Source organism: Canis lupus, chromosome 10 (genome assembly GCF_048164855.1).
Source record: "Canis lupus baileyi chromosome 10, mCanLup2.hap1, whole genome shotgun sequence".
NCBI classification, from domain to species: Eukaryota; Metazoa; Chordata; class Mammalia; order Carnivora; family Canidae; genus Canis; species Canis lupus.
In genome coordinates this window covers 72,139,047-72,166,871 of record NC_132847.1, presented here as the reverse complement: position 1 = coordinate 72,166,871, position 27,825 = coordinate 72,139,047, and the positions used below count along the sequence as shown (strand labels likewise).

General features: G+C 45.0%; 1 protein-coding gene across 7 annotated transcripts in view; it reads left to right on the top strand.

Moving 5' to 3' along the window:
• Positions 1-27,825, top strand: part of ASTN2 (astrotactin 2) — an 851,085-nt gene that overhangs the window by 783,840 nt on the left and 39,420 nt on the right. For all 7 annotated transcript variants that reach the window (XM_072842536.1, XM_072842535.1, XM_072842534.1 and 4 more), the window contains one exon: positions 15,153-15,294. In XM_072842536.1, the coding sequence (XP_072698637.1) occupies positions 15,153-15,294 (142 nt within the window). The remainder of the gene's footprint in view (positions 1-15,152; positions 15,295-27,825) is intronic.

The following is a 27,825-nucleotide window of genomic DNA, read 5'->3' as shown; positions in this document are numbered from 1 at the left end:
TCCCTTTGCTGAATGTAGATCCCTATATACAAAGTAGGGTGTGGTTTGCTAGAAGAGTCCATACCAATTGAGTGGATAGAGGCTGTTAGTCCTCTTCAGAGAATGTGGAGGGACCTGACCTTTGCCTTCCCCTCACAAAACTCAGATCTCAGCCCCACAGTTTGCTGCGAGAAGTTGGGCAAGTTGCTGCATTTCTGTTAGTCTAGTTCCCTTCTTCTCTAAATGTGGGGAGATTGCACTTAGAGTTCTTGCAAGGCTGAAATGAGGTGAAATAAATGAAATACCAGGAATATAACCTAACAGGTTGTGGATGCTCAAATGAAGAAGAAAAGAAGGCAGGGGAGCAATAGAGATGTGTCCCACCCAAGGGTTACTGTAACTTTCAGATGTAATTAAGTGCTTGGTAAACACTAGTGATTATTTTTCTCCTGTTAAAGTGAAAGGAGTCATCTTCTCAGACCTCAACTATCTCGGTTGTTTCTCTCTCATGTGACCTTCCCTAACCTCTCTCTTGTCCTCCTCTCTGGCCTAACTTTGGTTGAACACCCTCCTGGGAATGCCACATACAGTTGCACCAGCTTTGCCTTGCAGGGTCCTAGCACTCCTAATCCTCTGCACCATTCCAGTTGTAGACATCATAGCCACATATTAATCATCAGTCAGTTTTCTTATTCTAATAAATTAGGATATTAGGACAATTTTCAGATACATAGAGGGAAAGTATTTAAGGAAGGGATGCTTTTCTTTTTTTTCTTTTTTTTTTTTTTCCCGGATTTGCAGAGGCACCAGTGAGCCACTGAGCTTTAGCCTTCCAGTGTGTAAAATGGAGCCTGAAACAGATGATACCTTAGGCTCTCCTTAGATTTTAGGTTCTTGAAGATCCAGAAGTAGGCATTGCCTGACCTGTTATGATATATAATCAGCCTGTGGGACTGCAGAGGGGAACTGTCACTAGGCTGTGGCCCCTTGGAGACGTGTGGGTCCCTGGAGCCTCTGCTTTGACTCCAGTTATCTATAAAAGGGGGGATGACATCTCACCCTGCCTACCCCCTAGGGTTATTATGAGGATCGAATGCGAGAGATTGTTTTCTAAACTCCTAATGAGATGTCGAATTTGAGAGATTACTTACACACACAGACTCATATATGTGAGTATATATGTGTGTGTGTGTATATATGTGTGTGTGTAGATGCACACATACATACACATGTATTTTATGTATGTATACCATATATGTGACCACTACACATGTATACTATACTATAATTTATATATATACTTCATTTATACACACACATATATATGCTGTAAACTTGCAGGGCTAGTTATGAATTAGAAGCTTATAAACCATGTTTACTCATTCAGTGTAACCTAAGGCATGTATTAAACAGTAGGAAAAAATGACCAGCCAAATTTTCCAAGCTTAAAAACCCTTTTATAGCCTTCATTGTGGGTTGAAGAGAGAACTTGTTTCCCCTTCTCTATTTAAAGGAAAAATTTAATATAAATTGGGAAGCAAGGAAGTCATTTTAAGAGAGTGAAAAAAAAATCTTGTATGTATGTGGGAGGGGTAGAGGAGGGGATTTGGGTGAAAATGGCTGTTACCTGTATGCTCTCCCTTCTTTACCTCCCAGGTCATCCCCCCCCCCCCGCCCCCCGGGAGAGATGGGACCACTAAAGTTGACCTGATCAAATGCTCAAGGGTCACCATCTCTTGTGGAGGCCCTTCTGGCCTCTGGGGACCTCTAGAAAGTCACCTTCCCTGTGAGATTTCAGGGGAACCCCAAGGCTCTCTTCTAGCCAGGTTGTGGAACCATAGAACCTTTGACTGGCTTGGCTTTTGGTTCAAAGCTGAGAGGGAAGGGAGCAGCATTCACCCTCTGGGCCTCAGGTCCGACCAGGTAAGACCATGGAGAATGGATTGAGAGGAAGGGACATTAGCCAGCCCTTGGGAGAGCCAAGGTGGTGCAGTGGCAATTGCCAGGCCTTGTCCTCTGTCCCTCATCATGCAGGGGCAGTTTTCAGTGTCCCCCTCTCTTACTCTCTATTTCCTTTTCTGCCTCTTTTCTCTCCTGTTTTTTTTTTTTTTTTTGTCTTTGTATTATTTGTCTTTTGGGATCGTACTACCCCCTCCATCCCTTCTGGTTTTTCTCAGTCTTGGTCACCCTCTGTCTCCATTTTTCTTTGCTTTCTTTGTCTCTCCTTCAGTCTCTCCATCTGTGTATGACTCTCCCCCGCCCCCCATTCTGTTCCTATCTATTGCTCTCTATTTCTACTCCAGCCTCTCTGTCTCTGAGTGTTTCCTGGCTGTGGTTCCTTCTCATTTCCTTCTCTTTCTCTGTCTCTCTTTCATTTGGAAATCTACCTCTCTCTGCCACCTCTCAGGTCCCACCTCTTCTCAGTGATTCACCTCAGCCTGAAGGAATGGTGTTGCTCGCACGACTATAAAAACTGACTCATCTTTGCTGGCCTTCTCTCTACTTTCCTGGAGTCTCCTTGCTGTAAGGCCTGGGCACAGGGATGTGATGAGGAGGGGGATGTGCTTGTGTGTGTGTGAGTGTATGTGAGAGAGAGAGAGAGTGTGTGTGTGTGTGTATGTGTGTATTGGGGGAAGTTGGCTGAGGGACTGGAACAGCCTTAGGACCGCATTCATTCTTGGTGCCTTATTGGGGTCCCCAGATGCTACCTGTGGAGAGTCTTGGTCAGATCTGGCTTTGAAGCTTGGTCCCACCCCAGGAGGGACAAAGACAAACAAGGCTCCCTTATCTATAGAAGATACCCCAGCTATCTGCTAACCGTAGCCTTTGATGTTTATATTTAGAAGAGGGAGGGAAGCTTTGGGCATTCAGCAAGTTTTAATCTCAGGACACATAGTTTATGGAGTTCTGGTTTGGGCAGAGGGAGAGGTGCTAAATTCAGGAGGATAATTCACTTTGCTGGACTGTCGAATCTTTCCTCTCCACTTCCTTCAAATGAAATGTTTTTTGGCTTGATATTGTCCATAAAGTAAGAATGACAATAAAGCTGCCATTTATTGAGTGCTTACCGTGTGCCAAGGCACTGTGCTAAGTGCTTTGCATACATCATCTAAATTAACTCTCAGTCTGATTCCATCGATTCTGTTGAGGTGGGCATTTTCACATGCGTTTTTCAGTTGAAGAAAATGAGGGTAAAAGAGATTAAGTAACTTGCTTAGAGGAGGCATTTAGCAAAGCCAGGGTTTAAAACCTAGGAGTACAGTGTTGCGCTTCCTGCTACTTTTCCCTCCCCAACAGAGATCTGATACTGATGTCTTAGTAGACGTAATTATCTAAATCAATAAGCGTGTGGAGGCCTCAGCAAAGGTTAGTGCCTCATTAGGTACCACAGGGTGTGGCTGTAAACCGTGTTAGTCACCGTTGGGCTCACAGTCTGGATGAGGAGATGAGAACACATGGTTCAGCTCCTAAAACACTGGATCACGAGTCAGGAAATGTGGGATCCAGCTCCAGGGCCTCTTTGGTAGACACGTTGCTTTCCTGAGCTTCAGTGTTCTTTCTGCCCCATCTTGTCCACATCACTGAACACTTGCAAAGTCTGAGTATAATGGCAAAAGGGGTCGGGGTATGCATTATAAACTTGAAAGGGCTTTACAAAGGGAGAGGGTTGTAAGAAGAGAGTGGCAGTCTTCATCAGAGAGACAAGAGTCAAAGGATTCATAGGCAGCCAGTGTGGATGCTGAGGTGATGCAGCAGCATGCTTGGCTGGGCAGAGACACCAGAGCTGGGCAGAGACCAAGAAGCAATACTACAAATGAGGGAAATTTCTGGGGGTGTGGGGGTTTGGCATCTAGACAAAGCCCAGACAGGCTCAGACTGAGAAATTCTGCAAAGTGATAGGTAAATATAGAAGAAAATAAAGAGGGTCTCATTGTTGGACTTAGTTGCAAGATCAGATCGGGTAAAGGCGGGATCCCTGGGTGGCTCAGTGGTTTAGCGCTGCCCTTGGCTCTGGGCGTGATCCTGGAGCCCCAGGATCGAGTCCTGCATCAGGCTCCCTGCATGGAGCCTGCTTCTCCCTCTGCCTGTGTCTCTGCCTCTCTCTCTGTGTTTCTCTTAATAAAATCTTAATAAAAAGATCAGGTAAAGGCTTGGCAAGTGTTTGATGCACTTGCTTTCTCTTAGGGCCATTTGCTGTGGCAGAGATATGAACAGATTTACACAGTCTTACAGGAAGACGGAGGTGCCGCTCATACCCTTTTACCCCAGAAGAGGTGTTCCTTCACACAAGACCCACTGGCCTCTTGGGATTGCCTTCCGGACACCATTCAAAAGTCAGTGTGCAGGGAAACCCTAGTCCACCCCTTCCCTAGTGGGCCTTCTTCTAGCTGGGAAGGAAGCCATGCTGGTTTATCTACTTGGTCATCTGCACACCCAGGCACTGGGCTCAGATGATGAATAAGACAGACCAGTCCCTTTCCATAAGTCCTCCTGGTTGATGAGGGTGGGAGACACTAAACAGATGTCGCAGGACAGTGGGTTAAGGACCACGGTGGTGGGAAGCCATCCTGTTACCTGACCCTTGCTGGATGCAAGGGTGACCAAGGCAAGCTTTGGAAAGGTATCTGGATACGAACGAAAGCCTAAGTTGCGTCCACATGTTGCAAAGTCGTGGCTGAGCCACTCATTGCTTATCTCTCTGTCCTCACCCCTCCTTGAGTCATCCAGTGAATCTTTAATGAATGTGTCCCCCTCACCCCACTCTTTGCTAGACACTGGGAAACCATGAACAAGATGGAACCAGATGGATCATGCTTATGAACTCGTGGAACTAACGTTTTAGTAATCACGTGAAAATAAAGAGGTACATAAATAAATGTAGTAGGTGTTTAGAAGAAAATTGAGAGTTCTACGATGAGGAGTGACTGACAGTTGGCAGCATAGATCTACTGTAGAGAGGGTGGCCACAGAGGGCTCTAAAGGGGTGTAGGACTGCAGCTGAACAGAAGGAAGAGAAGCCAGCTTTCAGAGCTAGGAGTTCTAGAAGCTCCACTCCCAACATGCTAGCCCTAAATTCCCCTGCGTTGTACTGTCCTCATCCCCCAATGCCTTTCTCCTTCCTGTGACACTGGAATCCCTCTGTGCCGCTGATGGGTGTGTTTGTGTCCTTGGGGCTGAACACTGACATACCTCAGCTCCTTCCAAAGGATGGCCTCCCATCCCTCCTTCTAACTACAGAAGGACCCATCTGATGTTTTCACCCTCTTGCCTGGCACGCGTCACCAACAATCCCTTACATGCACACCACACTTTGCAGATCGTAAAGCACTTTTATATTTTTTTACAGACTTAATTTAATTCACGCCTCATGACCCTCTTGCAGAGTAGATACCGACATCCTTGTGTAAGAGACGAGGAGACTGAGGCCGGTAGAGACAGAACAGTTAGGAAGTGCGCGTTATGGTGAAAAGAACCCACAAGCTCTGGAACTGGATCAACGTAGGTTCAAGTCCTCCCTTCACTGTGCAGTAGTTGTGTGGTTGGGCAACTTGCCCTGACTCTCTGAGCCTGTTTTCTGGACGAAATGAGAATGGTAACCCTAGCTCCACCAGACTATGAGCTGTTTCATCACACCTGCGGTCAGAGAGGCCCTTCGGGCCCACCGGCAGCACACAAGCTTTCTGCCTCTTTACCCAGGGAGGGAGACGTTGAATGAAGCGCTCGACCCAGACGAAGTTGGAAGTGTTAGAGGAGCCGAGACTCTGATGAGAAGCACATTTTGTACATTCGGTTCTTTCCACTTCACCATAGTGTAACATGTGAAAAAAGGAAAGGCTGAAAAGGAAGCCCTCTGTAGATGCACGCTGTGAGGGCAGCGAACACACACCGTGGTCCTTGGAGAGTGATGGCAAGGGGGCTTTGGCTGTCCTTCCACCTTGTTCCTCCCACACAGCCCGGCCCCCAGACCAGCTCTCCTCACACATGTTAGCAATACCCGCTCCAGCCAAATGCATGAGCATCATTTGTCCTCGGGATGGCGGGGATGACGAGGGCTTGTATGGCCCTGATTAATCCAACCGTAGAAAAGGTCAGGCTCTATTAGCCAAGTGCATATTAATACTGAGGTTAAAAAAAAATACTGAGGTTAATATTATTAAATTCTGTATTAATAATCAGTTGCAGGACTCTTTGGTGGGTCCCTCACAAAAGCAAGCAATGCAGTTGTGCCTGGCTAGGTTGTGAGCACACAGGGAAAGAAAGTGTGGCTCGGTGCTCCATCCACAGTGGGTAGTCCTTTCCTTGAAACCTAGTGGGTGTTTAACAACTGTCTGTGGATGGTTTCAACAGTGTAGGGGGGGGCAGGGGTTTACAGTTCTGCCCTAGATCTCAGTGAGGAAGGCACATCAGCTGCTCTTTTTATGAATTTCTCGAAGGCAGAGACTGGGTCTTTGTAGCAGACACCTCTGGGGTCTTGGCATGTGGCTCTTTGAGCTGCAGCTGTGGTAGGAAGCACTGTCTCCACCAAGGCTCACCTTGTACTGTCAGTGCCCTTAAAACAAGTTTCCACTTTCTGCCCCATGGGGTTGTATGAGACTAAGGGAGCTGCCCACGCCCATGTGCATGCACCACTGAAAAAGAGAAGTGTGGAGAAATTTTCACTCTCAGGGAGGCTCTTTTTTTTTGAATAAATTTATTTTTTATTGGTGTTCAATTTACCAACATACAGAATAACACCCAGTGCTCATCCCGTCAAGTGCCCCCCTCAGTGCCCGTCACCCATTCACCCCCATCCCCTGCCCTCCTCCCCTTCCCCCACCCCTAGTTCGTTTCCCAGAGTTAGGAGTCTTCATGTTCTGTCTCCCTTTCTGATATTTCCTACACATTTCTTCTCCCTTCCCTTATACTCCCTTTCACTATGCAGGGAGGCTCTTAACCAGTGGTCATCACAAATCAGGGAATACACTCTCTAGCTTCTAGCTTTCAGCCAAACAATTCTGAGAGACATCCTGCTCACTTCTTAGAAGGTCCCTGTAGAATAGAGTTCCCATTTCTCATCACTCACGGTGGCAAACTTAATGACGCACTTTTATATTGACGTTTCCTTTACCTTATTTGATTCTTTCCTCTCCCCCATGCCCAATTCTTGGAATCACCTCCCAAATAAACCCTCTGTACCTTGACTCTTTTCCTAGTCTCTGCTTTTCAGGGAACACAAACTAAGACATTCTTCTTCATGTTGGGTTCCCAACCATCACCTCAGGTTACAGCACCCAGTAAATACATTCACTCCCTAGACAAATATTGATGGAGAATCAGCTGTGCATAGTCGCTGTGGTAAGTCAACAAAGTCACGTCCTCATGGGGCTCCTAGTGGGGGATACAGACAAAGTAATAATTCATTAGTATATGTGAGGAATTGATAAGTTTTATGAAAATAAATAAAATAGAAAAAGAGGATAGGGAATGATTAGATGAAACTGAGTAGCTGGAGAAGGCCTTTCTGAGGAAGTGATATTTAAGCAGCCATCTGGGCAAGGTGTGGGGAAGAGCTTTCCAGACATGGAAGGCACAGGTGCAAAGGCCCTGTGGCTAGAGCATGCACAGCCCATTAGAGGAGGAGGAAGAATGCCAGCATCACTGGAATGAGTGAGTGAGGAAGACAATGTAAGCAATGAGGCCAGAAGTCAGGGATAGAGAAAGCAGGAATTGGAAATTCTCAGTGATTTTTGTTGAATAATAGAATCTCTGTATCCCTTGCCCTAGGGATATGGGAAGGCTCAGGTTTTGGAGTCTGAAAGCTATGGATTTGAAGCTCAGACCTGTTATTTAGAATGGAGTGTGACCTTAGACAATCTGCTTGAGACCTGTGAGCATTTTTTTTTCATTTACAAAATGGCAATCATAAAATCTACTTCACAGGATTTATATCTGGTAGGACTCCTAGTTGCAAGTACAGAAAACAAATGGAAAGTACTTTGGCAGAAAAGGGAAAATACTGACTCACGTATTTGAAATATCCAAGGGTATATCTAGCTTCAGACCCAACTGATCCAAGGCTTCAAGTGATGTCATCATCAGGACTTGGACTCTGTCCCAGGAGTTAGTATGATTGATCAGGCCTGAGTCACTTGTTCCTCTCTCATCGGCCTTTGACGTGGAATATCAGGTCGCTGACCACATGCCCATCTCTGGAGGACAGGCTAGGCCTTACCTCCAGCAAAATCACATAGATTAAAGTTGGCAGAGAGCTGGTTCCCCAGTAGAAACCTGGGGTGCTCTTCATAGAAGGAGGCATGGATTTAGTGCAGGTCCAACCAACAGGTGTCCACTAGAGAACAGGCATGGGGATGAGCTGGAAATCCCCGTGCACAACTTTTGTCACATAAGCGTTCTCAGTAGATGTTCACCTGACCACCATTGCTTTTTTGAGAGTCATTTTTTTTGGAGGGAGCAGTCCCTTTTCTCTTATACTGTTGGAGTCCGATGCACTCCTTAAAGGGGTCACTCAGGAGGCAGCCTGAGGGTTTTAATATACGGTATTGGGGAGATGGGGGCGGATTCAGGCTTCAGCCACTGGAGTTCAGTTTTGTGGACTGCCACATATTATCTGCATGGCCAGCCTGACGCTGGGTCCTGACGACACAGAGGTGTCCAGAACACAACCTGCTAGGAGAGCATCTCACAGTCTGTTGGCACATGTGCAGTGGGGAAAGTATAGGAAGCTATAAGGTAAGTCGCTTGGCCTACCTTCAGCCTATTTCCTCACTTAAAAAAGCACAAGTTAACCTAAATCTTTACATTTTATTGAACATTAGTCAAGATGGGGTTGTTTTGATTGCTTAATCCAGACAATGTAAGTAAAACTGTGATGCTATATGATGAGAGCGAAGTTAACACTTCCTTTTTCACTCTCCTTCTCTCTTTGTCTGCCCTCCATCCTTCTTCCCTCCCTTATTTTTAAACATTACTTTCTTTTGGAAAAAAAAAAAGTAAGTTTAGAGAGTTAGGTATTATATAATGTATCTAAAAGCAACTGAGTTTCACCACTAAAAATTTTGTCATGAGACAAACCGAGGAGACCCGACGGAAGTATGGTAACAGGGAGAAGAGAGCACTCACATTGGTAAACCATCCATGTAGCTGGAATCCTGCATAAATTATTGATTCCTTACCCGATTCTCTGGTGCTACAGAAGCAGTCTCTAAAAGTTGAAGTAAGTTCCTGATGATGGGGCCTGGCTTCAAAACCAGGTCTCATCTGCCCCCCCAAACCCACTGCCTTTCCTCTATCTCATATGGGCCACTATGATAAAGGTAAGAGTCAGACCCTGGCTCTTCAGATTTAAAATACCACGTTTGGCAGAAACAAACCAACTGCAGCTGATAAGTGTGAGCCTCTCAAAAAAAAAAAAAAAAAAAAAAAAAAAAAGCATCTTGTCTGTGACCGTGAATTTCTACATTTGCCCAAGCAAAGGCCAGGTGGGAGAGCCAGAGTCCTGCTTCTCCTGGGCACCACAGCAGGGAGCATCCGCAGGTTAGAGCAAGGCCAGGCCCAGAGTGGCCTCCAGATCCCCTTGGCGTTTCCTGAAAAGAGCACGGAGGCCTGAGCCGGGGACCTTTCTCCCCACCTGGGCTAAATAACTCACGACTCCCGCCCCTTACGTTTGGGAATTCTTTGCTGGTTTTCTCCCAGCCTGTTTTCAATTTGCTCTTGTGGCCAGCTTTGACTGTGACCTCAACTCAATCAGAAGCGAGAGGGTGAGGGGGGAGAGAAAGAGAGAGAGAGAGAGAGAGAGAGAGATGGAGAAATCAAGGAGGCAGAGGATTTGAGGGAGTGAGAAAAGGAGAAGGGATTGAGGCTGGGGGTGGGGCCTTTACAAAAATTACTCTGTGCTTTGTTGGGTTGGTTCTGAGGCTTCAGCAGAATCGTGATTGACCTTTTCTGTGGATTGTAATGAGAGCGGGGCTTGAGTCTGAGTGGATAAAGAAATGTGTGGGGGTCTGGCCCAAGCCCACTCGGGTTACAGCCCCAGAAGAGCCGTAATGGGGAACAGGCACATTCCTGTACAGCGACTCCCAACTCCCTATCTGTTTTCAAGGAAAGAAAAACAGAGAAAGAATGTTAGAATCTTGGACAGGCATGGGTGAGGCGGTGGCGGCAGCAGCCTGGGCCTGGGAGGGCCCTGCCACACGGCCACACCATGCCAGGGAGGAGAGGACAGGGGTCGTGCAGGCAGAGAGTCCTACAGGAAGGCACGTGGAGCTCAGAAGCCAAAGGGATAGGTTTGATCCTGGACGCTGCCCCAGAGTGGCTGCGACGCCTTAAGTGGGGGTGCAACATTCCTGAACCTCGTATTTCTATCGGGGAATGTGGCAGGGTTTTAGGATTCAAACATTTTTAGCAGTAAAACTTACAAGCAAACATTTAAAAAAAAAAAAAAACAGTGTTTTCCCCGATTTAAATAAGACCTAGACCATCAGTATATACAATAGATCAAACTGGTGTTGATCTGGTTTGAAGTTAGCGTGGAGATGGAGGAGAAAGACTTGAGCCCCGACCACGTCTGCCATTCCTCGTCAACCCTGGAGTTCTGCACATTCTAATTGGCAAACCCCTGCTAGAGTAGATTACAACAGTGGAAACCTGTTGAATCGTGTCTTTCCTGGGTTTTTTTATCTTTCTCAGGGAGTCCACGTTTAGGAAGATGGCAGGGTGGAACTGTGTGCCTAGCACAGCACCTGGCCCAAAATAAATAGAGTTCACATTCATGTTGAATATAGTTGGTCAGAAGTTGGAGAACAAGTCTTCAGTTCTCAGCGATTTTATCTCCTAGGCTGGCTGATAAGAATTATCACATAGGTTGTAAGAGTCAAGAGATGAAACTTTTGTTCCAAGTTGACTTCCTACTTTGTGTGTGGCCATGGATGTGCCACTTTCCTTCACTAGGCTTCAGTTCCCAACTGTAAAAGGATAGGATACAAGGTTAGGTAAAAATAAAAATAAAAATAAAAATAAAAATAAAAATAAAAATAAAAATAAAAATAAAAATAAAAATAAAAATAAAAATAAAAATAAAAATAAAAATAAAAATAAAAATAAAAATAATAAAAATAAAAATAAAAAAAATAAAAATAAAAATAAAAATGAAAGTGAAAATAAAAATATAAAAATAATAATAATTTATTTTTTAAAATAGTCCCTAAGAGTCCTTATATTTCTTCTCTGTTATGATGACAATAATAACAAAAACAATGAGAGTTAACATATTTTTGAGCCCTTACTGTATCATGTGCCAGACATTGTGCTAATTGATTTGTAAGCAATATATGCAATTCTATATGATATTCACAATGCTATGTTAGATACTATTATGATATCCATTTTACAGATGAGGAAATAGATGTAGAGAGTCAAGAAACCTGTCAAAGGCAAGCTGTAAGTGGGAGTAAACCAGGATTTAATCCGAGGCAGCATAGTAAATTCAGACCCCAGCACCTTAACCACTGTCCTATAGTATTGTTCATTCAGTTGTCCCACTGCCAGACTTCGGGTACAGTGGAACCCCAATGCATGTATTGGATGGCCCTGATTTTCTTTTTTTTTTTTTTTCTGATTTTCATTTGTGCATAAAAAAGCCTTTCTTAGTACCCCCTCCACTGAGTGAGCAAGGACAGTGAAGGATTGCCTCATTCACCTGTCTCCACCTAGGTTACATTTAAACCTTCTGGAATAGAGTGCCAAGAACAGCAATCTCACAGTTTACTTTATGGGCCTGTTCTTGTATTTGGGAACTCTTCCTGTTGTCAGATTACAAGCCATAGAAGGTCAGGGACCATTTCTTTTGTTGTTTCATTCCGCAAGCCCGTAGATCTAAGAGTGGCATGAACTCAGTTGCAAACCGAACAGTGGCAAATTCTCACTGAATTGAGAAAGCTCACTTTCTAACACTGTTGTTTTTCACCTTTCTCTAGGAGGCAGCATACTATAAAAGAAAAGGTATGGCTTTGGAGTTAGGAGGGTATGGGTTCCAACCTCAGCTCTGTCCCTCCCTAAATTTATGAGCTTGACCTCAGCTTTACAACGAAGATACTAACATTTAACTCACTGAATTAATGATTGAATATTGTGACAAACAAACAAACACACAAAAAAGAAACTTTGGTACTAAATGTCAATTTCCTTCCTTTTAACTCTTCTCATTTGAAGGTCATTATGTGTTTATAGTTCCAAACAGAATGGGCCCTATGAATCTTTATAATGCCCTCGATAAGACTAGTTATATATGACATGCTATCCAGTTTCTTCACTTGAACTGAGCCTATAAACCTTTAGAACTGTGTGCCTATCTTACTGACCTATCAGACATGTTATGAGGCTTTGATCCAAGGTCCAAATTATTCTGAAATGGATTGAAATCTCTGGAAAGCTATGCCCATTTGTAAGTGAATGTCAACCATATTTTGGCTTGAAGATAGTTCATACAGGCCACAGGAATACTGAGTTCCCTCATGAGGGGCCAACTCTTTCAATGGCTATCTAGAAACAAATTGAAAAGCAGACAGACATGGGTCCAAGCTCAAAGAAAACAACTGTAAGCTGCCAGACTTGAAATCCTAAGAAACCAAGAGAAACAAAGCCCTTACTCCCTCCTGTGAGTAATTTCATGCCCCCCCCACCCCGCCCCTTTCTTCCTTTTTCACCCTGTACATTGTTCTGCTTTGGTACCTGTTGGCAGAGAGGCATTGTTAGTTTATGTTTTTACTATGGAAGAAGCTCACATAAGAGGCCTGTGGAAGAAATAGGGGAGGCCCAAATCTTCAGTGAATAAAGCTTTCATTTACCTTTTCATTTTCCAGCAAAACTGCTGGTTCTAGACAAAGAATTTCTTCTTAGCCTTGGCCTTTCTTTCTAGACTCCAAACTCAGTAAGAGTTACTGACCCCATATTACAGAAAGGAGAACCGAGACTTTGAAAGGTGAGGAGACTTGCAGTAAATGGTGGAAACAGAATTCAGTCCCAAGTCTGTGTGACAATAGCAGGTAAACTTGCATGTTGCTGACGTCAGCCTGATTCAGACACTTGCTCTGGCACCTATGTATCATGTCTATGAACCGTAGTTGTCTTTGTAAAGGGTGGAAAACAAAGAACGCTACACATCAGATCTGCTATATTGGGCCATAGGGACAAATACTTTATAGAACTGTTGTTTACCTGAAATCCCAGGGCCGTCCAGACAGTTCAGGTGAAGAGGTGCTACATCATTTATTTAGAGTGAAGAATGAAACTTTTCTTTGAAAGACCAAGAGGGGGTGATCTGTATGTCCTGTCCTCCCAGTTCCCTGCCTCCCTTGGGTCACAGACTTCTCAGACAATTGGCCAATATTACTCTTCCATGATAGTTCCATTATATTGGATTATCCTTAACATTGAGTAGAGAGGATTTAGTTGAATGGACATCTTCCTCTTGCTTGTTACTAAGAATAAGTGAGTAGAGAGTATGAGCCATTCCATGTCACACAAGAAAGAGAAAGAATGAACAGAAGGGAGGCCTCATATTATTCCATACTCTGTGGTATAAAATAACTCACATGTTTGCTTTGCTCCTAAATCACCCAATTTTAGAATTGGAAGGGAACTTAGAGGCCATTTAGTCTGGCTCATTTATTTTATCTATTTTTAAGTAATTTTTTATTGATTTTTTTCCTTGTTACGAAAGTAATACATGTTCATTGTAGATAATTTTTTTTAAAAAAGCAGGTAATGGATATTTTTTCTCTCTTATTTTTGCTTATCTCACTTTACAGACAAAGCCACTATTATGCATTTGCTATAATTTCTTCCTTCTCTTTCTAAATAGATATACATGTACAATTTCCACTAAAAATTAGATTATTCTATAACAGTGTAGCCTGTTTTTTAACTTAGTATCTTTTCATATTATTTCATATTCTTCCACAATATTGTTTTTAATAGCTGTAAAATATTCCATTGTATCATTGAACTATAATTGATATTGCTGTTTCTATATCATTGAACGTTTAGTTGTTTCTAAATTCTTCTTGGTTTATTTTTATTTTTTTAAGATTTTATTTATTTATTCATGAGAGACACACAGAGAGAGGCAGAGACACAGGCAGATCAGATAGAGAAGCAGGCTCCTCATGGGGAGCCTGACGTGGGACTCGATCCTGGGACCCCGGGGTCATGACCTGAGCTGAAGGCAGATGTTCAACCACTGAGCCACCCAGGCGCCCCTAAATCCTTCTTGGTTTAGATAGTACTGTAATGTTTGTCCACATAGCTTAATCTTTGTGCACATCTGTGTTTCCATTTTATTTTTTTAAAAGCTCTAATAGTGATTTTACCACTTTGACTCTACAGAGGAGAAAACTAAGGCACAGAAATGGGAATTCAGTTGTCCAAAGCTATCCAACAACTTCTTATCAGACCTAAGAGTAGATCCCAAGATCTTAAATGTTCAGTTATTCTTTTTAGTCAGGCCTACTTCTGGTAAACTTCAACTGCTTCCTGAAATCCAGTGGCTTCAATTGACTTTAGAAATCATGGCGTTCAAGGCACTTGTTCTTCCACTGTCCCTTCGGGTCTCACGGCTTCATCATTCATCAGTCATAGAACTCTTTCCCCCTTAGTTGGACCAGGTTTCTGTCCATCTCAACATAACACTTCATGAATCTAGTAGCACCACATGAAGAGTGACCATGTGATTGGAAACCTGTCTTACATCCCTGGTCCAATTTCTTTGTTATACCGGGAAGGAGATTGCAATCCCAAGAAGGAAGGGCCTTGCTCAGGTAATTAAGAGGAAAGTTACTGCAGTAACAAGACCAGAAAAGTTACTCTGGACAGAAAGCACTATCCCCCTGTTGCTTTTCATGCATTTCTGGTACACAGTAATTTATGTCATTTGAGCCTTGCTGTAGTTTCATATAGGTAGGTATTAGTATGCCCACTTTTGAGAAAATTCCAGCATAAATTTAAACAGAGTCATTAGGGCTAGACGCTAATCTGTGTCATTTCATGTGCTGTGCTTGTTTTGTCCACTAATCCTCCTGATGATGATATCCAGACATTTTATGGGTCTGGACAGCAGTAAGACTGTCTGCTCACCAAGGCCTGAGCTGGGGAGCTCATCTTTCTTTGTCTCCCCCCAGGAGAGTTCCTGAGTTTTGCGGATGACTTACTCTCGGGCCTGGGCACATCATGTGTAGCAGCTGGTCGGAGCCATGGAGAGGTCCCTGAAGTCAGTATCTACTCTGTCATCTTCAAGTGTCTGGAGCCCGACGGTCTCTACAAGTAAGATTTTTTATTTTAAGATTATTTATTTATTTATTCATGAAAGACACACAGAGGCAGAGACACAGGCAGAGGGAGAAGCAGGCTCCCTGTTAGGAGCCTGATGAGGAACTCTATCCTGAGACTCAGGGACCATGCATCGAGCGAAGGCAGATTCTCAACTGCTGAGCCACCCAGGCATCCCTCTACAAGTAAGATATGCTGGGTGCATGGGGAGTGTGAAATAGGACAGTTTTAAGTCTGAGAGGCAAGGCACAAGTAATCTGTCCAGGCCAACCAAATGTCTTGTAGGCCAGTCTATATGTGCACCTTGAGATTCTGAGATTTAGAAGTGTCCATTGGAGAAGTGTGGCCACAGTAAGCCATAGAATCATACAGGGTTAGTGCTAAAGGGCTCAGGGAGACCAGGGAACTCAAAACTATTTCTTCTACTAATGAAGAATCTATGACCCAGAGAGGAAATGTGGCAAGTTACCAAGAAGGGCTGGGACAGGAGTACCTGTCTGGTGTTCCTTTCTCAATTCCATGAGATCTTCTCTGAAAAAGATTATATTAGCATATCTGAAATACATATATATTTGTATACATATATATTTGTTAGTTTGTTTTACTAGATTCAGCTGCTCCCCTTAGAAATACTGCCATTATCACCCCTTCACAGAGTGCATGGAGTCATTGCATTCAAATTTCTAAAGATGCAAAAGGATGTAGTTCTGAGGTGCATCTGTTAATCTCAGAGGGAAAAGGGGCTCATCTTTCTTTTGTTCCCCTCTCAGTGAGTATTGTCACATTGGGATGCATCCATCATAAGCTATAACATAGGATTCTAGAGACAACCTGTCTTCGTGTACCCTAATTATAAAAACTATAAGCCCCTTCCCTTAGCAACCAATTTCACCAATTATTGAAATCGTTTATGTTTTTTTATCTACTCAGTGATCCACCCATGTACCCATTTTCCCAAAATCATTAATCCCTCCCTCCTTCTATCCCTTTCTCTCCCCTTTCCTTTTCTCTACCATCCATCCATCCATTTATTCATCTGTTCATCCACTCTTACTCCATAATTCATTCACTTACTTATTCATCATTTTTTTCATTCATTTATATTTTTACTTACTCATTTGTAACTCACTTACTTACTCAGCAGACGGTTCCTGAGGGGTCCCTACAACTTGGTACAAAGCTAAAAATTGCGGGTATGAATCTGATGAGACAAAGGTTCTCTTCTCAAATGACTTATAACTTAATGGTGATACAAAAGGCCACAGACTGTGGATTCAGATCTGGCTTTGACATTTTTAGTTATGTCGCCTTAGATAAATTGCTTTTCCTCGATAAGTCTCAGTAAAAAAGTAATAATAAAAGCTAGGCCGTAGAGTCGCATGAGAATTAAAGAAGAAACACCTCCACAGTCCAAATCTCCTTCACCTCCAAACCACATCCCATCCCTACTTCCTCTGGAAGATATAACTTTTCTAAAGACCATGGCACTCCTTTGATTACACAACATATTCGGGCTCATTGATAACACCCAAGAGATTCATGCACCAAACTCAGGAATATCACTGTATTCTAGAAATTGGGCCTCTGACCCTGGCTTTGCCACTGACTGTCTCATAGATGTTGGAGCCCGAGTTTTATTTTGTCAGAATAGCAAAATCGATTGGGAACAATGAGAGCTCTGGGAATGGAATCTCTAAAATACGGTAGGCTATCAGATCTCTTCTGGTGGGACATCTCGGCAAACTCTCCAGAGGCAGTAGTGTTTGCTTCAGGCCTTAAGTGATGACTTGGGATCCGGATATTGAGAGCATGACTCCATAGCTACTTAATCAATAAGTGCTGACAGTAACCTCTTAGGCTCTAGGATTGCTCCAAAATACAAGTATGTGCCTGGATTAAGAGGTATAAGGCCTTTTCCAACTCTAAAAACTGTGATTATATGAAGAAAGTTAACATTTTTGAAAGATTTCATGATGGCTGACTTTTGGTTCCTCTGTCCCTCATTATGGGCATATACTGAAGGCAGACAGGTCTGGGTTCAAATCTCTATAACCTGCACTTATGAGTTACATGACACTGAGTGAGCTTTTCAACCTTCCGAGCTTCCCTTTTCTCCTCTTTGAAGATGTGGGTAATAACGGTGTCTGACTCCCTGGGACCTGAAGAGGATTTGATGAGATGGTTTGTGAACAAAAGCTCTCCAGTTGGTGATGAGCTCCCAGGAAGAATCTTAAGAAGAGTTAGCTATGACCACTGTTACCTCTGTTGTCCTTGTTATGCTAATAATTAATTTTAACTCTCTTCTCCTCCTTTTGCCAACTTACTGGGATAGTATCTAGCAGAGAGGGACAGAGCCCTGGCAGGTGGTTCCTATTCATTGAGATACAAGTAGTAACCCTGTCTCTGGGTGACATTGTGGAATCCTACGGGCCCATTATGTAGAGAGCAATGCAATGTTTTAGGGAACCCCCAAAGCAGTTAACACCCAGAGCTGACAAATCAGTTGACATTCTTGAAAAGTGATGGTAGTTTTCCCCTCACCTCTTCTTTTCCTTTTGCTCAACACCCCCTACCCCTTTCCCACCTCTTGAAGTAGGACCATCCTTTCTTCTTCTATCCTGGAAATGTGTTTGTCATGAGCTTGTCATCCCTATCTCTGAACACTCCTGTATTTTATTTTTTAAAATTGATTGTATTAATGGCTCTGGAATCTGGGCTGCTCTGACAAGGAGCCCAGGATGTGGTTTGGACTCTTCTCTCATCCTGCTGGTGGCTCTCCTATAAAGTCTAACCAACTGAGTCTTGAGTTTTAAAATAGTTGCATTGTCAGTTCTTGGGGTTTCTCATTTTCTGCTTGCTTGTTCCTTACCAGGATTAGTTTTCTTACTCTTGGGTCAAAAAGGCTGTGTGTGGCAGTAGGAGGAACACAGGCTTTGGGGACAGGCTGAGCTGAGTGAAAATCCTGATACTGCCCTTTTGTTACTCATAACCTGCCCTGGGGAAAGCCATTTCTCACTGCTCTATGCAACAGTGTCTTCTTCAGAAAACAGGGAGCTGGTAATTGTCTTGATCCTATGGGGTTAAAGAGAAGAGCATTAAGTGAGAAACTCCACAGACAGGGTTTACAGAATGCCTTGCATATAGTCACTGCTTTGTTCTCCTTGACTCTGTTGCTGATTATCTGCATCTTTAATAAGGACAATCCTGGAGGAGCCATTCCCCATGGGGCAGGTTGGGGTGCTGCTAGCCCTGGGAAAAAATGACCATCCAGCATCCTTTGGGAATGAAATAGGATGGAAAGAGAGCCTGGGTCCAAAGAGCATGGGTTTTAATTAAGCCCAGGGCATCAAGTCCCCCACTGATACTGCCAGAGGTATGATAGGATTCAGGTGGCACAGGCGTAGAGGACGCGGCTCTCAGGCAGGTGGTCTGAGTTCACATCTCGCTGCTACCACTTCTATGTCTGGGACCTTGGGCTAAATCTTCATGTCGCCTCCTTGTTTTGCAGTTTCAGAACCTTCAACGTGAAAGTGTGTTCGATCCACCCCAGCTTGGGAGTTCAAGAAATGCACACTTTGGCCACAGGATTCTTCTCGTTCTCTCTCTCCTTCTCCTCCTGGGCTCCTGCCCTCCCTACTTTCCTACCTCTCTCACTTTTGTTTTATCCCACTGTGCCTCCTTGCATCTCTGTCCATCTCTCCTCCCTTCCACTCCCTCTCTCTGTGCTAGTGTATTCTGCATAGCTCACTGTCTTTGTCCCTCTGCCACTCGCCCCATCGTTCCTTCTCTGCCTTTCTCTTTGTTATTCTCTTAACTTCTGTTTGTCTCTGTATCTCAGTTTCTCTGTCCTATTTCTTACTGGAGTCTGGGTTCCTCTCTGTCTGTCTGCCTCTCTTTCTGAATCTCCACCCCACCTAGGAAAGCAAATTGCTTTTGCGGCCCCTTCATCCGTGTAATTTTACACAGCACCGCAGGGTTGAGACCAATTGGAGGAGTGAAAGTCAAGGCTGATTTTCTGTCCTAAGCTCACCCCGGTGTAGCAAAACAGAAACATCAGCATTTGGGCCCTGTTTAAATTGAATTTCCTTGTTTGTTCCATTTGTTTTGCTTTTGAATGAAAACAAACAAAGAGCAGCAGAGCAGAGGGTCCCCGGAAGGTCTGACAGTGTGGCCAGCTCCTGCACCCTTGGGTTATTGGAGCTGGTGAGTGACCCCTGGGCAGGAATCTCCACTCAGGGTTGATGGGTCAGGCCGGGCTAGGCATCCGCGGGCCCTGCCCTTGCCTGGCTAAAGGCCTAGACACCCTTCTTGTCGCCGTTCCCCAATTTCCTATTACCCAAGGTAATTAGCCTCTGTCTTGTCTTGGCGGCCTTGCCTTTCTCTAATCATGGATGACTGCCAAAGGGTCCTGAGCAAACATGCAGCAGCAGCCAGGCCCAATTCCTGGGGCGGGGGGAAGCTCATTCCCACACATTCGGAGGCTTGCCCCAGGCCCGTCCTTCACCTCCCTGGCCTCAGCTCTGTGAAAAGAATGCCAAGGGAGCCTGGGTACTGCAACCATGTGCCAACATCCATGGTGGGACCAGAGGCTCGGGGAAGGGGAGGAGTTCCTTCTCAGCAGGGATGGGTGGAGTTGGAGCAAAGGAGTAAAAGGAAAACCAGGGCCCTAGAGCAGAGAAGGCGTTGTGAAAAAAGAGCCCGAGGTCAGGAGTCAGACAGCAATTCCCACACTTGCTCCCAGTGAGACCTGGGGCCAGCTCGTCTCCCCTCCCCTGACCCTGATATTCTCATCTGTGAGATGGAAAGGTTAAACTCTGTGCTCTATGACCTGCACACGGAGGTGGGAATAGACACTACCCCAAAGTCCTGATTCTCGGTGCTCTCAGTACTTCCTGGATAATAACAGTAGTCGGGGTGGTGGTAGTAGACTGAGCATCTACCACGTGCCAGGAACCACTCCAGGGATGTTACGTGGCCTGTCTCATTTCATCCTCACTGTAACCCTGTGGGTCTGATATCATTGGCGCCACCATCATTGTCACCTCCTGTTCCATCAGTGGGAAAACTGGGGCTTAAAGGGGTAAACATTTTGCCCAAAATGATATGACAAGAAGAAATAGAGCTGAGATTCATAGCCAGGCTGACTCTATTACCCACCCCCCACCACTACCACATGCGGTCCCCTCCTTGCCCTTCACACGTGTGGAGTTGTCAGAGCATGAGTGCAAGAGGGTCTCCAAACTACAAGCATCCCTGTTGGCAATGGTAGGAACACTGGGGCCCAGAAGACCCAGACTGCAGCCCCCAGGTCCCCGGGTAGGGCATTTCATGCTCATCCTCCTCATCTGTGAAATGGAGCTGATTAATCTGATCCATAAAATGAGATGATTAGTTATACCTCCTCATGTCAGAAGGATTGACGTGAGTAGTAGAGGAGGAAGTACTTTGATTTTTTTTTTTTTTATATAAGGTTATGGGCTCTTGAAGGGTTTTCTTGATCACTCCGTTTGTCAAAGATCAACAATGGGGAGGGTAGTAGACATTTTGAATCCATATGCCGCTTCCCACCCCCCACCTCATGTACGTATTTAAAAATATGCCTTCGAACTCAGACAGAAGGAGGCCTTTACGTTGTCTCCAGCACCTACTGACAGTGTGGCCTTGCACAGATTTCTTAAGCTTTCTGAGTTTCAGCTTTTCATCTGTAAAATGGAATGGCAAGAGGACCTTTCTCGTAGGGTTGTGAGGATTCTGTGAACTGAAACGTACAAAGGGCACAGGACGACGTCTAGCTCACTGTCGGTACTTAATAAGTGGCAGGAGGAGGAGTACCACCGTCCTTACCATCTGTGGCCGCAATCCTCACCGAAGCAGTCGGGCCTGGGGTTGCCACATTGGCACCAGCGTTCACAGCTTTCCAGTTGAAGAGCATGTTTAACCTTTATCTCCGACATCGGCCCTTTACTCATCGTCCCCAGACACACGTGCTAGAATGTAGCAGTTTCTTCCTTCCTCAAGGTCTCTGCATCTACCTCTTCCCTTTTCCCAGGGTGGACTTGTCCTGGCTCTTCCCAGGAGTAATGCCGTGAGGGTTCCCTTTCTCCTTCATGTTTGTAATTGCATGTCATCACGTTGTCTCCTTAGAAAGGCCTTCCTTGACCCCATTATCTGCAGTGGATCCCGCCTGCCATACATATGATGCAGAAAGCCATGGTGCTTCCTAAAGCTGTAATGATTTAGTATCTGCTTGTTTGTTTGTTTGTTTGTTTGTTTTTTGTCTCTTTTCTCACCCGACTGTCAGCTGCCTAGAGTAGGGTCTGTGTCTGCCGGTCTGTCCTGGTGTCTAGAATAGTGACTGATGCCAGTAAAGAATCTCATACCTAGCTGTTGAATGATTTGAATCAATTTCCAAATCAGTGCAGAAATCTGGAGACATTGACTTTTCCCCTTCCCTCATTCACAACCGCCAACCCCCTTTCTTACCGATACGCACTATGTGCCCGGCTGTTGTCCAGTACCCATCTCTGTATCTCTATATCTATCATGAGATTTGTCTGCCTGCCTACCTACCTACATACCTATCATAAACTTTATCTAATTTAATCCTCTAAACAACTAAGGCCACTACTATTATTCTTGTCAAACAGATTCGGCTACGAAGGCACAGAGAGTTCAGATAACTTGACCAAAGCCTCAAAGCTAATAAGAGGAGAAGCCAAGCTTTGAATTCAGCTGATTTATTTCCACAGCCTGAACTCCGTATTTCCACGTGGCCAGACCATGATACTAGCCATGTAGAAATGGTGGGGGTCAAGGATTAGAATCTGTTCAGAAGGATCTTTTGTGGAAGCCCAGATGAGTTGGAAACAATATGGAAAACAGATTTTTCAGTCCTGATACCAAAAGCTTCATGGCTGCTACCACCGAAGCCCAAACTTCCTCCTTCCTCCTGCCTCTGCAGTCCTGGCCCTGCTACATCCACACGTGAGTTCTGAATCTGTACAAGGACCTTTGCTTCCCTTAGTGATATAGTCCCAGTGCCATTTTTGAGATACTCAGGATCCTCAGCTCCCATCTTGCTGTGTTGTTTCCCAGTGTCTGCAGACTGCCATGTGTTTCTGCAAACAAATCCAGGCTCCTGGCCCAAAGATGCTGTTCCAAAAGCCCAGGGGGATTGGAGCCTTGGATGGAGGGAGCATTGCTGGGCACCCATCACCCCAGGACACCACCCCTGCTTGGGCACAGCCCAGGCAGCACATTGCAGAAGCAGCCAAGGCCACCGCCATGGATACTATAATTATATATTAGATGAAATCCCAAAGTTTCCCTTTATTTACATTCCTACCCTACCCTCTTCATTTCCTCTCTTTGTGCCAAGAATCAGCACAGACTTTACTGGAAACAGCATGAAAGTCATCAGGAGCCCTCTAAGGCTGGCTTCCAAAGTGCTTGCCCAGATGATGGGAGACGAGAGACCCGAGGGTCATCTTGCTTCTGGCTCTAAGCAGCTGTGAGGCCATGGGCAAGGATTTTCCCCATTGGAGGACTCTGGATCTCCATGCACAGAAGAGAGATTGAATGAGGCCAACAGGAAGGACCACTTCATGAATTTGGAGGCGAGGAGATGGACTCAAGCCCCTGGTGACTAGAGAGTTTGAGTATGGGTGGAAGAGCTTCATTCAGCTTTAAGACCCCCCCTCCCCCATACTTCTGTCTTTCAGTCTCCATAACCCCATCTGGTTAGGGAAACTCCTGAGCCAAGTCCCTGATGTGACTAGGCCCCATTTCTGAGGAGACTTTCAGCATATAGAAGAAAGGAGGTGGGCACAGAAGAAGCCTTCCAGGCTGACCAGGGCTCTGGGCCACAGCCTCTGGACCAGTATGAGCTGAGACTGAGGCCCGGGGTTGATCCAGACACACCGGGGCAAGAAGCCAGGACAGGCCTGACAATTCTTGTCCTGCTCTTTACTAGCTGTTTCTTCCCAGTGTCAAACTTTTGCAGTTCTTTTTTTCTTCTCTTCAGCCCTCCTTCCCTCCCTCCCTCCTGCCACTTCCTCTATCCCTCTTTCTCCACCTTTTCTCCTTCCTCCCCTCCATCTGTCCATCCCCTTCCCTTATTCTCTCCCTACATCATCTCCTATTTTTCAATATCAATTCTCTCCTTTCCCCTCTGTGTACCTCTTTATTGTTTGATTCTTGTCTTTCCCCCTGCCTTCTTCCCCTCTCACTTTCTTGTTCTTACTCTTTTGTGGTCACGGATGCTGCCTCTCTCTTGATGTCGGTCTGACTTCCCATCCATCTATCTTTTTTTTTTTTAATCTTTATGTCCTCTTATACTTGACCTCTCTGCATGCCATCTCTGCTTGTCTCTTTCTCATTTACTTACTACTTCTCAATCTCTGTCTCACTCTCAAGATCTCTATTCTTTCATCCTTCCATGCATTCCCCACCCACACCACTCCCTTCCTACCCCAGCCTAAATATAAGGGTCTGAGCTGGGACTATAATAGGATTCTAGAGCAAACAGCCAAGATGTGGCCAAGTGTCCCAGAGCTTAGCAGGGGCCAGGGGCTTCTGATGCCTCCGAAACAGAATGGAACGTGAATGCTCCCTGGCTATGGTGCTCTGTCCTGTTGATGGGGAAGTGGGGTTGGGGGGTAGTGACAGAGGCAGCCTAGCGATGTAAGACTCAATTCCCTCTAGCGTCAGGTCATGCTGACCTCTCCAAAGTGCACAGTTGGGGCCCCAGAGAGGAGAAGAGCTGTCCTTAAGCCAGAAGCATATACAGCCATGCATCTCAAGCCAAGAGAGACTCGTAGAGGAAAAATAAAGCTGTTTTTCAGCTGACAGACAGTGAGGCTCCTAAAACCTGCTGGGGACTCTAAGGCAGGCTGTTTCTTTCCTCAAACTGCGTCAAGATTTCATCCAGGAATGGGACACTGGCCAGAGTTCGGGAGGGACAGGGCACAGACTGCTCATATGAACTCATGGAGGGTGGATGGGTGGGAGCTGAGGCCATGCTGCAAAGCTAGGCCTTGAATGCTGCACAGAGAAGCTGGACTTTATCCTGCAGGCAAATGGGGAATAAAGAAAATCTTGAGGAGGGGCAGGTTATAGTTAAACCTATGTTTTGTGATGACTAGTCTGACCCTCTGCCTGTGGTATGTAGAATAGGCTGGGTTGACTTGAGGGTCAGAGAGCCATTTGGTGTAGATAGAGGGGAAGGGTGGGGTCCTCACACATTTGGGAACCAATGAGTGGTTCCCTGAGTAGGGCATGTGTTGGGCCAAAGTAGAGCAGTATGGGCTCAGCTCAGTTCTGGAAACCTCTAAGAACAGCTTTTCCTATTCTTAGTAACTGACTACAATGCAGAGTGCTTAGGTAAAGGACATATTTGTTGGGCATCTACAGTGTGTTTCCCACTAAGCTGGGTACTTGGGATGCAGAACTAACCCACACAGAGGTCACAGTTATGGTGGGGAAGCAGAAGAGATGAGACTGTTCCATGATGCTTCACTTCATACTCTGATGGGAAAGCCTAGGGACGTGAGGACACTGAGGAAGGGCTGCTAATCCATCCAGGTCTACTGCAGGTCTACTGGAAAGTCTTCCTGAGGAACTAAGAAGAGGGGTTGCACTGGGTTGAATAGTACACCACCTCAACTCCCACCCCTACTCTCACCCACCCCCCCCAAAAAAAATAACCATGTCTACCCAAAACCTCAGAATATACCCTTTTAAGAAATAAAGTCTTTGTAAATGTAGTGAGTTAAGTATCAAGATGAACTCCTTCTGGATTAGCTTAGTTCCTAAATCCAATGCAGTTACTGGTAGCTACCACGTGAATACAGAGGCAGAGATTAGAGTTTTGCTAGGTCACTGTCAGAAAACATTCCGATGCTGGCCCTCAATGGGATGGTAATCCCAGAGGGATGGTGAGAACCCTATGCTCAGGGCATCAGGAGGCTAAAGGAGGTGGGGTAAACTCTCAGCTGGGCTTTGTAAGGAGGAACGTTTTTTTTTTTTTTTTTTTTTGGTAAGGAGGAACTTTTAAGTGACGTCAATAGGTCAACATGGCCAGTTGGTTATTTGTGATAGGGAGTGGTGGGGACTCTCTAGACTAGAAATGGAGCAGAGAATACTTAGCTCCAGATGATTATTACTATGTGAGAGGGAAGACCCAGTGTTGAAAAATACTCTAAGCTATAAATCTAGAAGTTTAAGTAAAATCTCTGAATTAGTTCTTGCTGGCAACCAATTAAAGCTGGTCACATAGATCAATTTTGTAAGTCATAATTAGTCTGCAGATTGATTCCGCGTGTCTTATATAGGTCAACTCTCTCAGTGTATAGATGTGGAAGCTGAGGCCCTGAGAGACTTATGGACTTCACGGTCAAAGCAGAGTCAGGAGTAACATATAGTGGTCCTGACAGCTGATCTAGGCTTCTTTCCAAGAAGCCTTGACCCCCACCTTCTACCTCAGCATCACCTTGTTAGAGGGGAAGCACAGAGACAGCTCAGCATGGTGAGAGCTTCCTGGGATGGGGTCACAAGTCACTCTAGGTTCTGCATTCAGCTTTGCTACCCATTCACGAGGGACCTTAGCCAAAGAGCTTCCTTTTCTTGAACTGCAGTTTCTTCCTTGTTACAATGAGAGGATTGGAGGAGAAATCTCTTCCCTCTCTCATTTCTAGGACCATAGGATCTCCTGAAGATAGAAGCCAGACCTCCTGACATTTCCATGTTCCCATGGTCTTGGCTGTGGGTCCATCACTGCATGCCACAGGGCTGCCTACCCTGCTGACTCTCACCTCCACCTGTAAAGGAGGCTGTTTCTGGGAGCAGTCTTGAGGGTCATCCATGGAAAGATGTTAGCAGACTGCAGGGGATCACTGTGAATGATGTGTGGAAACTCAGACGCAAGACAAAATCCAGATTTCTGGCATTTTTCTTTCTGCTCTGTCCTCCTCTCCCCCAAGGACAGTCTCTCCCATTTACCTACAACCCTGTTGTGCTTTCACATTTGAAATACAGCATAATAGAGCTTGAGGCTTTGGAAATCATTGACCTGAGCCTTCTCTCTTTATGGGAGAAACTGAAGCTCGGGGAGGGTATGGGCCTGCCCTCCATCACTCAGAGAATCAGTGTCAGAGCTGAGCTAGACAAGGGCTCTTAACTCCCATACAGACCATGTGCTGCTCTCTTGTCCTGGATCCAAGCATACATGGGCCCCTGATCATTCTGGGTGTCTAAGAGGCTAAGAGCCTAGGGTTTGGAGTCAGATTGCTCTAGGGTCAGTTCAAATGTCAGATAGTTTCTGGCTATACAAGATACTTATTTTCCCTGGGTCTCAATTTCCCTGGGTCTTATTTTCCCTGTAAGATGAGGGTACTGCTATTTCCTACATTAGTTTCCCTGTGAGGCAAGTATTCAGTGGTTAACACATGCGCAGCTCCCAGGTAAAGATGTTCAGCACACAGTAGGCACTCAATATTAAGTACATACTGAGTGCATGCAAGATGTTTCTTCAGTAGATCTTCTTCAAGGGTGAGCATAAAGGGACTCATGATTAGCTATTTGTCCTGCCCACTATGACGCTGCTCACATTTCTGTTCTCTCTGAGCATCTTCCAGGGACCCTTTGGACATAAGATGTGACAAATGGGAGATTGTTTTCACCAAATACCTGATGTAACAGGAGATGCCTTCCCTTTTTCTTTTATTCCTCTATTGTTCCCTGAACCCATCCCAAATATAGTTCTCATGGTGATAGGGAGCATACGGTGATAGGGATTGTCTGTCAATGATCCAAGAGTAGAACACATTTTAGAACCCACACTTTAGGAGTCTGTGAGCCCCTAACATAAGGCCTGGCATTTAGTAGGTGACCAATTCAGCAAACACCAGAGGTCAGTAATAGGTATTGCAGGTTGAATGGATGGAGTCAGTACTTCACATAAGCATCTATGGCTCTTAGCCAAGATCGTAGCAATGACATGGCCCCGGCCTTCTGGTCACTGTTGTCATTGACCATTTATCAAGTTCTGACTACTTGTTACACTAACTCTTTGAGCCTTCACAATATGATACCCTCTAAGGTAGGTACTGTATTATCCTTGTTTATGTATATAAGGCTAAGTGCCTTGTTCAAGGTCATCTAATTCATAAATCACAGAACTGTGAGCCTAATACAAGATGCCTAACTCTAGAGTCCACACTTGTATGTTCTCATGTATTCCTCTTATAGGCAGTCATGTGGCTGAAACTTGAAATCTTATGGCTCAGATTGAGAGAGCTCTGTCCAGTGTCGGGGACAAACTTGTAAGCAGTTAATTATTCTAGAGTGGAGGGTGGTTTGCCCGTAATAAAGGCATGGAAATTCTGAGGAGGTTGTGATCTCTAGCAGCCAGTGTACCTTGGGGGAAGTGAATTTGAGCTAGAGCTGGAAGAGTGGATAGCATTGACCACTTAGAATTAGGAAAGTTAATACATCCAAGGCAGAGGGAACAGTTGAAATAAAGACAAG